The sequence below is a fragment of the Kryptolebias marmoratus genome, linkage group LG16, assembly GCF_001649575.2.
Source record: "Kryptolebias marmoratus isolate JLee-2015 linkage group LG16, ASM164957v2, whole genome shotgun sequence".
Lineage (NCBI taxonomy): Eukaryota > Metazoa > Chordata > Actinopteri > Cyprinodontiformes > Rivulidae > Kryptolebias > Kryptolebias marmoratus.
The window spans coordinates 4,360,881-4,376,719 of NC_051445.1; the positions used below are offsets into that span (position 1 = coordinate 4,360,881).

Consider the following 15,839-nt stretch of genomic DNA (forward strand, 5'->3'; position numbering starts at 1 on the left):
ATATATATATTATCACCTACAGCCAAAAGTGAAAGGGCAACAATGTCTTTGCCCTTGTCTACTTGTGTGTAGACTTCTGGCTTTTAGCACCCCCTGGATGTATTTTAATGAAACTTTCAGAAAGTAATCAATAGATGTACATCTATAACTGATTTTTTTTTGGAGTCAATCCAATTTAAGATGGCTCCCACAGCTAATCCACTTTAGCAAACACATAAATAAGTATAACTCAGTCAAATATACAAATATTGAACTTAAGTTTGATGTGGTAGTAGCTGAGAGTCATCCTCAACACATACTCCAAGACAGATCACAAAATCTCACAGTATTGTACGCATGTCATGTCCAAGGTTTATAACGCTGTCTGTTTTCCAGTGTTTTACATTTCACCTTTAAAGAATCGCTATTAAAAATCTTAAATAGAAAGAAATCATCTGCTGACCACAACACACACACCCCACCTTCCCCCTAAAAAAACAAAAAACAAGAACAATGAACTTGTTGAACCTGTCCGGCTTGAGTGTGCAACAAAAGTGCACAACTGAGGTTCCTTAAGTTGGAAATCAGTGTTGGTGGAGTACAAGACATCTGTAGAGGTTGTGCTTTGATGCAATCAGGAGAATCTGAAGCTTCCTGAAAGGTAAGTGTTGATTTGTGACTACTTTACTTTATCATTCTACTCACTGTGGTCATGTCACAAGAACCAAAACATACCCAGTTGGTTTTTACACATGAAAGCTGTATTTAATGCTAAGTCCAAAAAAATCATTTTAAAGGCAGTATTTAAGTTTCAGTGTTAAATTTATACATCTTCTTTCTGTGCAGCAAAAAGGTAGTCATTTAAAAGAGACTCTGGTGTTCTTCCTCAAAAAACACTGCCTGCAGACTTTTCCAGGATGGCTGCCAAGTCTTGCAGAACTTTTGGTGGTTTTGGTGATCCACAGAGATAAGGAGGTTTTTCTTATTTCTTTTCTTGCAAACAAATCTGCTTATCTCTGTGTGAATGATAAGCTGGCTCATATTTAGCTAAGCTGATTAGTTTCTGTCCGTGAAAGCACTGTTTGTTTGCATTTAAAGAGTGGGGTTTTATACAGTAGTTGCCTCCTACCACTTCCTTGTTCATGTATCTGTATTTCATGTTTGCTAGTCAATCCTCCTGTGTGTGTGTGTGTGTGTGTGTGTGTGTGTAGTCTACAATGTTTAGGCTGTTTTTTTACTTTTTATTTGTTCAGCTACTTATGGGAATTGTTTCTAACAGTTCCTGTAAGCAGGTTAAATTCTTCACGTATGACCTTCTGTGTGATCTTCGAGGTGATATTAGCACCGGAATGGCCTCAGGCTTGCAATAAAAGGCTTTTCTGCAGAACTTTTCCTTGACTCTTGGTTGATGATTGATTCAATAATAATGGACAAAAGTAATATCTAACTTGCTCGACTGGGAATATAGTTATAGCTCTCAAAATCTGCCAAATGACTTTAAAAAAAAAAAACCTGGAACACTGAGACAGAAGAAAGTCCTCCGTCGATACTTCCCACATTCCTGAGCAGCACACACACAAACTGGAGGGAGAGAGTAAGGGAAAAAGGAGACAAACAAAGGGAGGGGAAAGAGAGAGAGCCATAGAAATGAAGCGAGCTGACAGGAGCTGCCACAGGCTAAATCGTTCAGAGTTGAGTCACTTTTTACCCAGTGTTTTTAACACAGCACAGGATAAAATGCACTGTGTGGAACTCAGCTAGAGGAGAAGCTTGACTGCTAGGTGAGTAGTTCCTCGTGTTTGTTTCAAACTTGTCTCTCAGGATAAACATTCAGTTGATTTTGATGCAGTATACAGCTAAAGCAAAAACAGATACAGATGCAAAAAGACTAATTATTCCACTGATGATACACTTGTAATTGTATGATAGTTTTTATTCATTTTGATTAGATTGTTAGTTGTCTTTCTTTGTAATCATGGCAAAAACAGCTCCTCAGGAAACTTAATGAAACAAGAACGTCCAAAGGTGACATTTTAAATAATTCACCAGCTGTTTATTTTTTATCAAATTAATAATATGATGCACGTGGAAGATGCTTTTAGAGGAGTGAAGCTGGAATCAGGGTGGAGTCCAACTCATGAGGTCCGAGTAAAGAGCTACGTACTGTTGGTTATCTGCTTTACATTTATGGCCCACCTAAAGTTTATATATATATATATTTGGGATGTTTTTAACATTGTAATTGGAAAATTGCCTGCATGAAAACCCATAAGTATTTAGTTGTTTACAATAATGTGAATGTGAAAAACAGGTAGACATCACAAACTGGATGTTAAACTTTAAGTAAACTGTTCAGATTTTAGACAATCAAGGCAATTCAAGGCTAATGGTTACCAAGCACAATCTGTTTCTGTAAAAGTTACATTTCTGAATTTTGGATGATCTTTAGGTTTTGCACATCTTTAAATATTTAATAAAATTGTTTCTGGATGCTACAGAATAATTTAATAGTGTTTATTATGGCAAAAGCTCCAACATAAATGATTACCATCAAAGATGTCAAAAAGAATTTGGCTTGTTTTAAATTTTTTTTTTTTTTGTTTAGACAGAGATTAATTAGTGATGCTTTATTTGCAAAAGAGAAATCAATTGTTCTGCCTCCCACAGTAAATCTACCTGTTACTAAGCAGCTTGTCTTAGGTAACTGGCGGTTAAAGGCAGTGTTGCTTAAGAAGAGGAAATGTTTGCTTTTTTCACTTCCCTTCTCCAAACTTATTCTGCTGTTTCTGGAAACACACACACACACACACACACACATATTTGCATTGACATTTGAAAAAGTAAATAAAAACCTGGCTCTGGTCATTACAGTGGCAGGTGGTCCAGATGTGAGTTCTTATTAATCAGTCTAAATGGAAACTTGTTCTCAAATTTTCTCCTATGTTCCACATAAATATATATATTTTTTAAATGTTTTGAGTAGGAGTTCTCAAATAGTTGTTAAAGTTTGTTTTTTCCCCCTTTATTTTTTGTTACCATAAATCTATGAATTTTTCAAGCACCTTTAAGACAGTTCAAAACATAAAAACTCTCATGAAACAATTTAAAATTGTGTCTTTAGACACTTTTTTGCTTGCATTTTTTCCATGAGGAAAAATAAATTGTTTCAATTGCTTTGGCTGATATACCAAAAAAAAGAATTCAAAGATGAAGAAGTTAAATAAATTTATTCATACCAGCAAAGTGATTCACAAAACTGTTTGGTATTTCTGAGCATAAAATGCAGCATCCCTTTAAATAATTTGTGGGAAATTAAAAAGAAAAAGACAAAACAAAAACCAGTAGATCTAACAGATGAAAATGACCTGAGTATTATTTTTTATATTAAGTTATGCATTATGTGTTACATTTCTGGTTAACATATATTTTAGAAACCAATACTAACCAATTTCATTGGGCCAAGCAATTTATCTCCAAAATAATACATTCAGTGTTTTCATCAAGATGGACCTGATTTACACACTTTTTGAGAAAAATTAATGATTCTTTGCATGGGTTATTTTCCATTTATGTGTTGCTGTCAGTCATAATGAGCCAATTGTATAACTGCAGAACTTCAGCACTGAAACAATAAAGCAGGTTACCTTATTGTTATTAGTTACTCCCTTTTATGAAGCCAAAATGAAGAGCCCAATTGAAGAAAACATGGCTTTGGGTCAAACTCACATTCATGTCATGGCAACAAGCCATACATTTAGGAAGAAAATCATTCTGACTCATTAAACACAGTGCAACTGATAGCTTTCAGTCATAGAAATATTTGCCTTGCTTGAAAAGATCCAATGACTGAGTTTACTTACTGGACTGGAGGTCTCTAATGTTATATATGTTGTAGGAAGTTATAAAAACATAGAAAAGAAAATTAGCTATTGTGAAAATCATTGACTGCAGGTAATCAAGCCTTAATAAAAGGGATGCTGTATTTAAGAAAAAAAAAAGATTTTGAAAAAGTATTTATTGTAATTTGAGTAATCAACAAATTTAATGCCAGTTAAATGTTCCCTTCATGAAGGCAGCCATAAATAAATCTTGATATTTAACTGGGAAATCCTCGTTACAAACATGACGAGCATCTGTTGCTGGGCTGTGGAGGATGAACATGTTGACCTAGAAGCTCACAGCTCCTGCACACGTGCAGCTGTGTTTGTGCACAGCATGTAAACACGGAACCTCATTAAACCAGAATCAAGAACAGTCAGCAGTGTCACAAGTCTACAGACAGATTTATCCTTTGTACCGCAAAGGGGAAGTGGATATAGAAGCATAATGCTGCTAAAACGTTATTAAAATAAGGGTTTGCCTCTTACTATTGACCACTAAATAAATAGCAGATCTGGTAATAAAGCTTTGGGCTCATGGCATAATGCACTTTATGGCATATCAGACAGGTACCACAGTTTAATCAATGATAGAATCAGTTGTTGTCTCTTTCAGAGCCCAGTTGTTAGTTTCTTGCTGGATGTCTTCTTTAATGAAGCTGAGAGAATACAAATACATTTCTGTGGGACACACTGATAGTAAAATAAGACTTTTTCTTCTCACAACACTTTTATACTCATATCACCTTTGATACTTGTGTAAATGAAATTCTCAAGTATTTATCTAATTATTTAGATGAATATTTTGTTCAATAATCTGTCTACTAAAATGGATCTCTTTATGACTTTTACTTTTTACACCATTTTAGGATTGTAATGGAAAAAGCCACTGTAACCTGGATAATAAAGATGAAATCAACAATAAACTTGTTTTTTGTTGCAATAATAATTAACAAAATGGACAATTGGTAATCTCTGTTGAGATTGAGGAACACTAGATTTCATACAGAACAACTTATACCTTCCTAAATCGATTGCATCTCAATAAAACAGCTCAGTGATGATTCATAAGTTTGTGAAGTTCAGTTTTTCTTTCTGTGAAACCTGTGGTTTGGATGGTTTTTGTTCTGGTCATGGATCCGTGGATCAGATCTTTGTCCTTGCAGGTTTGCTGAGGGGCTCATGTGTGTTTAACTTTCCAGTATACGTGTGAATTTGGAGAAGGCTTACAACCATCTTTCTCGAGGCATTTTGAGGAGTTCGCTGCAGGGGTATGGGTTCCATGGTCACTTTCAAGGGTTGTCTGATGCTGCTGAATCTAGCTACGTTAAATGTGTTTTCTCCACGGTTAACGGCAGTAAGTCAAACAGTTAATGTTAAAATTAAATTATTAAAATGTATTTCCCCCCTCAGTGATGCTTAAATAAAAGCAGTCTCCCTCCTGAATTACAGTTTAATTACATTTGCTCCGGCTCTGACACAAACAGTTTGTACTAAGAACAAACAATATCTTCAGTCTGGCTCAGGTTGATTCTTGCTGTCATTATTTTTCAGTTTATAAATATTATTTCGAGTGGAGGACTTGCAGCTTCCTCTTCCTCAGGAATATCAGGTTAGTAGTCGGTCGGAACCCAGAATGCAGGTGGACACAAGCAGCTCAAATGAAAGCTGATTTATTTACAAAGTCAAACGAAACAAAGAGCTGACATGGCGGCAGACAAAAATGATGAGAGAGACACAAAAAGAACCAGATAGAGCATGACAGCAGCAATGAACCACTGATAAGAAGCTGGAGAAGACTGAATATAAAGCCAACTTACAAGGAAGTGAAAACAGGAGTGATTGCAAACTAGGGACAGGCACAGATAGAAGAGGCAGGCTGACGAGGTAGACCAGTGAGGGCGGGTGAATAATGACACAATGAACACTGTGAGCAATACTACATAAGAACTAAACAGTGAATAAACTAAACACGTGGATAAAGAGAGCTACAGGAACATGAGGGGAAACATGACCATAAAAATGTACTCATTATACCACACAGTATCTTTCATAAAGTAAACTTTGGATAATTTTGTTGTTAAGTTGACTTTTTTATATATATATATATATATATATATATATATATATATATATATATATATATATATAAGTATATTCAAGGTGACTGAAAGCATCATTCAACTGATTTTAAGCACAGCAGGATTTGTTTTTTTTGTTTTTTTTTCAGACACAAAGGAAACACTTTTTTCCCCTCTGGGCGTTTTCTCAATTGTCTGCCATGCTCATATTGTGAAAGCCTGGCAGCAAGTCAAACTATTTTGTAAAAAAAACAAACAAAAAAAAAAACAAAAACAAACTCCTAGATAAAGAGCTATGTGTTCTGTGTATTTAAGGCAACCCAGCACAACCCTGATTGCAACACTTGTTGTATTAATAACCTTCAAATATGCAAAGGAGTGTGGCACATCACTAGCATGAGTGTTCACATCCCTTTTACAGATCAGGTTGAACACCAGAGAACATGAAAGTTTTCTTATTGGTGAACATGAGTCAAGCCCAAACATCTCTACAACAGGTCTGTATATAAACGCTTCCCAGCAGGTTATTGTGAAACCAACTGAGCTTTGTGAACTGAGAATGATACCAGGGATATGCAGGTTTGATTTACCTTTATTTGTATTTTGTAGTGAGACTGTTGACTAGTAAATATAAAAAATATATATAGCAAAAATGGTTAATTTTAAACCTATTTTTTTTGTTTGCTTGTTTTTAATTGGATCCAGTTGAAGGTTTTTTTTTCTGTGGAGGAATGGTTGTAGGTAGATTTCTGTTGGCATATTTTGTGTTTGCTAAAGCTAAGATTCATTTTGATCTGAAAGAAAGTTTAATTTGAAAGCTAAAGGAATATTTTCTGTATCAGTAAATAACATTTATAAACACCAATGAAAGGTAATAAAATCTGACTTGCCCTTAATAAGTAAGAGAAAATAAACCTAAGGTTATACACGCCACGAGTACCCCTTTTTTCAACCAAAAAACTTGTGCTCATAAAGAAAGAATGTGAGATGAGGACATGTGTAGCTCTTATACTCTTTAATTTAACTAAGCTTACATTTATAAACTTCAAATGTAGAATAATTAATGATTCATAGACATAAACCTTTGTCTTGCAACATGAGTTTCTGAGGGAAAGAAGAAGTGTCTCTTTGCATAGCTCAACAAACTTATACTCCCCCTGCTGGATCTGTCTTATTACTGCATCCACCACAACTGGTAAAACTTGACATGAAAATAGTTTTTATGACTATAGATTTGGCTGCCTAAACAATAACAAACTAACTGACAACCTGCTAACCTGGCTCAATTACATTACTAACTTAAAAAATATGAACTGGCCATGTTTGTACAGAAAGGTTTATATAAGTTGAGTCACTGTTGTTTAACTAACCTTGTGAAGCTTAAGTGTATCTCTACATGAGGGTTAAAATAACGTAAAGGTTTTGATTATAACCTTTGATTCTGAAGACAGAATTATTTTAAAAGGAACTCATTAACAGCTTTGAGCGGGTAAGAGGACGGGTGATTTGCAGTGTGCAATGTTCAAACTATTGATGACAATCTTTTCAAAAAAAAGCACAATTTATGCTGCAGATTTTCTGTTTATAAGTGTTAATAGTTTCTGCAAATTGATGTGCATTCAACTGTTCTGTTGTTCATTTTAGAAGGTTAATATAACCTGCAAAATGTACATAACTAGTTCAGTCATTAAAAGAACATAATTTACTAGAATCTTATCTTATCAAGGAATAGAGATGTGCTGCAAAGTTTAGCTCACAAGTGTTTTTGTGCATGTGTGTTGAAATAGTAGCTTGTTCAATCAAAAACATCGGCTCGACTAATAAAAACAGAAAATTACTTAAATAAATGATCACTCATTTTATCTAAAGCCTTAATGTCATCATGTTATAAGCATTATATATATGTAACATAAAGAAGAAAAAGTGTTTGTGCACTTAAGTAAAGCTCCACAACATTTAAGATTTAATTTGTTTAAGTTAGTTAGTTTTATTCGTGGAGTTTTATTAAACTTGTATCACAATAGGACCAACTTGAAGTGTTAAGATATAAGGTGTCTTGCAACAAAAATATTTATCTGCACATTTTATTTTTGACAACTTCTCTGAGTGTAAAAGCAACATATAATTATTTTCCTTAAAATAATACTAGTTTGACTTTTAAATAATTTTAAAACTGTCATTCAGATGTTTAGACTGAGACACTTTTCATTAAAATGTATAAAACTTGTTGTTTTCCATGTTTCTGTAAGATGTATTCATCTATGAGCAGTAAGGATTATTTTAAGACAAATGCCCTCAGGATTCTAGTAGCATGCTTGAATTATTTTTTTATTATTATTATTATTTGAAGAAGCACATAATGTGAAAAAATACAAAATATCCCCTTTTTCAAAAATAATCATCGGCCTTATCACTTTCTACTCTAGTAAACAGAAAAGGATTTAAGTTAACCTCTCATGCTTTTGTTCCTTTTCAGATCCATCACAATGGTTTGGAAACTGATTCATTTCAGTTCTCTTTTTATTGGAGCTCTCTCCTCCCTTAGTCCATCTACACCTCCCAGCACCAGTGAGAAGTCTGGACCCTGTCAAATCTACAACTCTGGTCGGTTTGCAGACTGCCATGGAAGACAGCTTGACAGTGTACCTCGAAAACAATTTCCAACCACGCTTGAAAACATAGATCTCTCTTACAATGAGCTTCAGGCGATCCGTGCTGCTGATTTTCAGCACCTCCCTCAGCTTCGCATCCTTCAGCTGCAGTTCAACAACATTTCATGCATTGACAATGAAGCCTTTAAAAATAATACACTGCTGGAGCATGTTGACATCTTTAATAACTCACTGCAGTATATCCCTGCAATACCGCTGACATCTCTCTTGAATCTAAAGAAACTCTACATGTCCAATAACCTTTATAAACATGCCACTTTGGCAGAAAGCTTTTCTAAATGTGTCAAACTCCAGGTTCTGTCTTTGGGTGGCCCTCTGGTGATGGGTCTGAAGAAAAATGATTTCCAACCCCTGAAGAACATCAAATTGCAAGGATTTGCTATAAAGTGCTCATCCAATCTGAGTTACTATGAGCCTGGAAGTTTAGAAGTGATTCAGACACAACAGATGGGCTTTGATATGGCTATAGATCAACGTCCTGATGCTTTCTATCACATGCTGCGTGATCTGGCAAACAAAAGGATAGGAATCATTCAGTTTCGCAACCTATTTGAGTTCATGTACTACATGGGTAAAGAAGACGTTTTTCAGGGTTTAAAAGACATTACAGCCCATCAGCTCATCTTTCACAGAGGCAAATTCAACGAGAATCTCCTGAGAATGGCTTTAATGAACCTACAAGGGACCCACATTAAAAATCTGAGACTTCAGTACATTGACTTTGCCCGTTCACCAACATTTGTCAATAGTGGAGCAAGTTCAAGCATCACAAACCTGACACTGGATAGATTAGATCTTTGGTGAGTATTTTAAATTTACCAGTGTGAAATATTATAAATTTATTGTGAAATTAGGACTTTTTAAAGACTTGGCAAACAAAAGAAAATCTAGCTTTGCATAATAAAGGCACACTTTAAAAAATAGTGCTTGTTTAAAGTAGTACAATGAATTACTTTTATACAGATAAAAATAAAATTGGTGCTGTAGGTCTCATCTAGTTGTTTTTTTCTGCAACACTAAAAGGTTCTATTTCTTGCAGGTATATCAGCAACCCTGATGTGCTGCGGTTTGACTGGCGCTTCACCTGGTTTAAAAAAATTAAGAAGATTTCGATTCAGTATGTATATTTTAACAGTGTTCCCTGTGACTCCTGGACTGAGATGGAACTCGTGGAGTTTCTGGATGTTTCCAACAATGGTTTGAAGGATGACATTCTCTACAACAAACGCTGTGATTACAGAGGCACCATGCAAAATCTGCACACCTTCAACCTGAGCACCAATGACCTGACCAGCTTAAAGGAATTGTCTTTACTAACAAAGGAATTCAGGAACCTGCAGGTCTTGGATATTAGCCACAATAAACTGGGATCTGCTACAGCAAGTGAGGGCTGTGTTTGGAAACAAAATGTCACACATCTCCATGCTCACCATAATCAGTTTGTAAGTGAAGCTGTTAATTGTCTTCCAACAACAATGTACTATTTGGATCTGTCTTACTGTGACCTGGACCAGCTGGACATGGCATACTTTAAGAAAGCTACCAACCTGAAACATCTCCTGCTGAGTGGAAATAAAATTAAGTTCATCCCATCCAAATGGGAGAGTCCATGCATTCAGTATCTAGCTCTGGATGGAAACTCATTTGGTCTGATTAACAAAGCATCCTTTGAAGATATGCCTCAGTTGACTCAGCTTAGAGCGGGAAACAACCCTTACCATTGCACTTGTGAGCTTCATGCTTTTGTCCAGGACACAACAACAAAAGGAAAGGTTAACCTCACAGACTGGCCTTGGAACTACAGGTGTTACCACCCAGAGGCTTTCCTCAACACATTCATATCAAAATATTTTCCTGGTCAGGTGGCTTGTGACATCAGACTGGTTATCATAATAAGTGTTGCAACCACTGCTGCAGTGATTTTGATACTTGTACTAATTTGCTATATTTTTGACCTCCCTTGGTACACTAAAGCCACTTATCAGATTATCAGGGCAAAATACAGAGCCCACAAGGAAAAAGCTGCAGGGGACTTGGGGACTTTTACCTATCATGCGTTTATATCCTACAGCCACTCAGATGCTGACTGGGTGAGAGACCAGCTCTTGCCCTGTTTGGAGAACAACAGGAACCCCTACCGACTGTGTATTCATGAGCGGGACTTCATGCCAGGAAGATGGATTATTGACAACATCATTGAGAACATCGAAAGCAGTCGTAAGGTACCAAAATATGTGTTTGACATAGAAACAGTCACAGCAGTCACAGACATTACTTATATGCACATTTAAAACTTTCTTGGGATTAAGTCTGTGAACAGAGTGAAATAAACTGAGAGAAAATTTCTTTTCAGGAAGCATGTTTTAGGTCATCTCATGTCAACTGCTAGCATTTTTTTCACATTTAAAAGTTGCATATATCCAATTTTATTGCAAGAGGTATTAACAACATCATCTAAATTAAATGTTGTTGTTGGGCAATAGCTATATAGTTGTAGTTGGCACATCCTTTTTGATACTATTATAAAAACGTTGTAACCAGTGTCAAATTAAGTTTTTAACTCTTGAAATATAAATTCAACATTAAGACTTTAGAGGCTCATGACACAATTTAGTTGAACAACTTGTTGACGGTTACCATCTTAGCACTGGTAAAAATTAAAGGATGTTGTCAAAAGTTATTAGCAATAACAGATCATATTACCAATAACAGACTAATCTGTAATGCTGCTGTACAATTTAATGTCATTTTCTTTTTAATGTTTTCTTTTCTAGGTTATTTTTGTCCTCTCCCGGCACTTTGTGAACAGTGAATGGTGCAACTACGAGCTGTACTTTGCTCAGCAGAGAGCAATGGGAAAGAGTTTCAGCGACGTCATCCTCGTGGTGAAGGAGCCCATTGAGCCAAGCTCATTGCCCAGCAAATACTGCAAGTTAAAGAAGATGCTGAGCACAAAGACATACCTCGAGTGGCCTCAGCAGGCTAACCAACAGCCTTTTTTCTGGGCACAGCTGAGGAGTGTCCTGGGTAAACCCACAATGACCAGGGAGGGGACGCACAGTGTTAGAAGCAGGAATTCGTCTCAGGGAATTTCAATGACTGAGCCCCCAGTAGAAGAAAGGGTGCCAGAAATAAACATACCTGGTGAAAACAACACAGAAAATTCTTACGAGAGAATAGGCACTGCACTATAAAACAAGTACTTGTAGGGACATTTTGACCCAAACATTAAACAGCTGCCCAAATTCCAAAGGAAACTTGGTATTAAGTAACATTTGTTGGGTTGGTAATGCTCTATAGGGAAAGAAAACCAAACACATAATTTATTTTGTCTGATTACACAATCTACCATTCTGTTCATTGTCTCAGACCTGGTCCTGAAAAAAAAAAGTCACACAAGGATGAAACTGAAAATGTTTTAAAGCAGATAGATTGTTTTATAGGAACAGTTTCAAATACATTATAAATAAAAAAAATAAAGATTTTTATTTTAGCTCCACACGTAGACATTGTGTAATGTTTCATTACTGCAGTCAGTAAAATATTACAAATATTATGCTTGAAAACTCTGTGGGCAAGTATTTAAACAAATGCCTGTTTTATTTTACCTTAATAAAACACACACAGCATGAATATTTACAAAATATTGCAATTTTGGATAGTAGGTCTGACATCCAATGATCTAATGATGTTTGACCACTGGGGACAGCAACACTTCATAACAGATTCGACATCCCAGAATTACAAAAAAAGGCACTACTATTCAGTGCAACAGTGATACACATATTTGGTAGATGCCAAGCTTGTATACTGGACCAGGTGTGAAAAAAGGAAAACATTATTTAATTATAAATCAATTATTTTATACAAGTGATCAAACATTTGTGTTTACTTTAATTGTGTAAAGCTTTGAAAAGTTTTGAAATATTTTGTCAATATCTGCTGTTCTTAGGGTCTCGATAATGTTGGGCTGAGATGAGCTCAGATTTGAATTATGGTGACTATTAACTTTTTTTCTTTGAATGTGTTCGTTGCCCTAAACCTTTAAAACTCAGTGTTGGCCTGGCTTTATATGTGCATCTTTTTTACTGCTTGAGAAACACTTGAATTATTGTTTTCCTGCACAAACTGTGAATTAAAAAAAAAGATTATTAACACATCACACATTTGAATATAATATTCTGTATATAAAGTTTGATGACATGGAACATAAACTATAAACTGAAAGTGTTGAAAGTATTTTGTAATAAACATAAATGAGTATGTGCTTTTTCATAGAATAACTTAAATACAATCACATGTTAAAAGTGAAGTAAGAGCCTTTTTGGAATTCTGTGTATAATGCTGGTCATTATTTACCACACAGTATTGTTGTAATATTTTCTAATGAAATAAAAAAGAACATGATTATAAGTGTGTAACATCTGTGTGTAAATAGTTCAGAACTTTAGTGATTAATAATCAAGGTAATTGATATCAGTTCAATCAGTTTACATTTGGGTGAACGACAGAACTTCATACTTCAATATATATTTATTTAAAAGTAAGTCAAAATATCTAGTTTACCTCCCTGGATACAGGTAAGTAGCACCCGAGTGAGTTTTGTATTAAGTCCTGATATGTAAAACTTTGGAACTGAAAGAGTCCACTTTCTTTTGCCAGGACTATAAAAGATATATTTGCATAAAGAGCATTAGTTTTTTGTTAATGATCTCACCAGCTGTGACGTTTTTTACCACACTGTTGTTGAAGATATGAGATGTACTTTAGTTTGGTTTCCATGTTAAACTGTAAACTAACAGTTTGCAAATATTTAAAAAGCCTCCAGTATAGGACACATGGAAATATAGATGCAAATGACCTTCAGAATTTTATATTTGCCTTATATTGAGAGTCAATTTGCACTTTGAAACTGCTTAACATTTTTTTGTGTTTATTTCAGTATTCAGTACCACTTCGTCTTGGTAGTCTACAAAACTGTGGAATAATCTTTGTTAATTGTCAAAAGACTCAAATTACCTTGCATTTAGATTGTTTTTGACTCACAAATAATATATTATTCATAGCAAAATATTATGATTAGGTTATTTAAAACATTTTGTCTATGAACAAATTTGTTGTATCTGATCACTCAGAGTTAGACATCCGGCCATCATTTAAAGCAAACCACTTATTTTAATCATATATAGTCAAGGGGTTTTCAGAATCTCTTTATTAGGAGATAAAATGTAAAGGCAGAGAGTTTGTCAGCTTGTGAAGCAGATGACTGCCTTACATGGCCTGCAGCTCACTTGTGCAGCCGCTGACATTGCTTCTGCCCAGTGGGAGGCGCATATCTGATCCAGCTTTGTTTGCTCACCTGTGGCAACCCATAAAACTGATGAGGTGAGAGTCTAGCTGAAGCCAATTCTACCTGCACCTGCTAGTGTCACTATCCAGGTGAGTTCTTTCACTCGTTTTTGTGTCATTTCATCATTTTCGTGTGCTGCAGCATCTAGAGTTTGTAACATTTTTGGAAATTTTTGCACTGAAGACTTTAAACATTTAATTAGCACCACCTTTGTATTTGATGTTCTAAATGTTTTAATTGGCTTCCTGAATGCATCACATAAACGATTAAGTGAAATTATTACAAATTATAAGGAAATTAATTTACATTTTGTGCATTCAAGCTGTTTTTGCACACTTTTCAGCTGTGAATTATTGATGTGGGTGGTGTTTTATATATATATATATATATATATATATCATACAACCATCAATTCTTAAATAATATATGCCCAACCTTTTTGGAGTCAGTCTTGTATGTTAAGGCATCAGGTTGATTTATGTAACCTAACGAAGCCACGATTTAGACCTGCTTTAAATGCAAGCTGCCATCTGGGGGGGGGTTCTGGCTTTTGTCCGCCACACGGGGGGTTAAACGACTCTGCCTTCCTGCATCTAGTTCTCAGGTATCGAGGACAGTCGGGGACAGAAGTAAACGTATACATTTAAAGTGTTGCATTTTCATTTGACACACTTCATTTGTGTGGTCGTCTTAAAAAGCAAATGGTGAAACATTTTTTTTCTGAATATAGATATATATATGTGTGTGTGTGTATGTTGATTACCTATTTATTTAATTTAATGGAAAGTTTGTGCAAATGTTGGAAAATCAAAATGTGACTGGTGTCATTTCCAGTGGGCATCGTATGGAAGTTTTTTTTTGCTTTTTATTTTTCCTTCCCTTCAGGTGTAAAATATGGCTCAGTTACTGCTCAAGGAGAAAACTGTCAGCTTTTATAAAATCTCCTCGCTGTTACCACTTGGGTCATTTTTATTCTAACAAAGGAGAAAAACAGCCTACTTGAACGTAACCATCACCTTCATGCGCATTCTTGCTGTTTTGACCTTTTTTTTATTTTCTGCTGCAACTAATAAAAATGCATTTTTGTGTCAAACTTAAAATATTTGAAGTAGCATCAACAGTGTCCTTCTTTCTTCACAGGACTACAAAATGTGTTCTCTTCTGCAAAGAGCTATGGAAGACCTGATCAAGGTTTTCTACTGCTACTCAGGAAAAGAAGGTGATAAGTACAAGCTGAACAAAAAAGAACTGAAGAATATGTTGCAAGAAGAACTCGCAGACTTCCTGAATGTGAGTAACTATTTTAATTTTGTTTTGAAAGCCTGTGGCATTGTGAGAACAATGGGATGCTGTATCTCATGTTTCCACACTTGCAGAAACAAAATCTGATGTTTTAATTAAAAAAAATAAAAACATGTGGGAATTAATCATCTCAACACTTCTCATTTAGGGCAGTAATGATTCTTCTATGGTTGAGAAGATCATGCAGGATCTGGATGAAAACAAAGATGGTGAAGTGGACTTCCAGGAGTTTGTCATCCTGGTTGCTGCGCTGACTGTTGCCTGTAATGAGTTCTTTGTGGACTGTATTAAGAAAGATGAGGCCCATAAGAAAAGTGGAGAGGGACACAAGTGAGACTAAAATTAAACTCTTTGCAGAATCTACATAGAAACTGCCATAAAGGATATGCCGCCCATGGAATTGTAACACAGCACTTTGTAATGCTGCAAAATAAATTACTGCAACTCAAGTTTTTTTCTCTCTTCAAGTCGTCTTTATTAGTGTTTTAAAATGATGATTTAAAACTCCTTTAGGAAGCGAAGTTGATCTGCTTCATAGTTTACATCCTGCACATGTGTATGGAGTCCCCCAGTGGTC

At 35.3% G+C, this 15,839-nt stretch overlaps 2 protein-coding genes across 3 annotated transcripts; both read left to right on the forward strand.

Moving 5' to 3' along the window:
• The first annotated feature begins 1,597 nt into the window (after positions 1-1,597).
• On the forward strand, positions 1,598-13,020 carry tlr18 (toll-like receptor 18). 2 transcript variants are annotated; one of them, XM_017428464.3, is made up of 4 exons: positions 1,598-1,760; positions 8,415-9,410; positions 9,650-10,832; positions 11,385-13,020. In XM_017428464.3, exons 2-4 carry the CDS (start codon positions 8,425-8,427, stop codon positions 11,802-11,804), a joined length of 2,589 nt encoding a protein of 862 aa, XP_017283953.1. In that variant the 5' UTR covers positions 1,598-1,760; positions 8,415-8,424; the 3' UTR covers positions 11,805-13,020. The 2 variants fall into 2 exon arrangements, with proteins under 2 accessions (XP_017283953.1, XP_037836000.1); XM_037980072.1 differs by lacking the exon at positions 1,598-1,760 and adding an exon at positions 6,457-6,517.
• An 897-nt stretch (positions 13,021-13,917) lies between these two features.
• On the forward strand, positions 13,918-15,711 carry LOC108243185 (protein S100-A1-like). Its single transcript, XM_017428466.2, has 3 exons — positions 13,918-14,049; positions 15,101-15,250; positions 15,411-15,711. The coding sequence occupies exons 2-3, from the start codon at positions 15,110-15,112 to the stop codon at positions 15,594-15,596; spliced, it is 327 nt and encodes a 108-aa protein (XP_017283955.1). The 5' UTR covers positions 13,918-14,049; positions 15,101-15,109; the 3' UTR covers positions 15,597-15,711.
• The last annotated feature ends 128 nt before the right edge of the window (positions 15,712-15,839 follow it).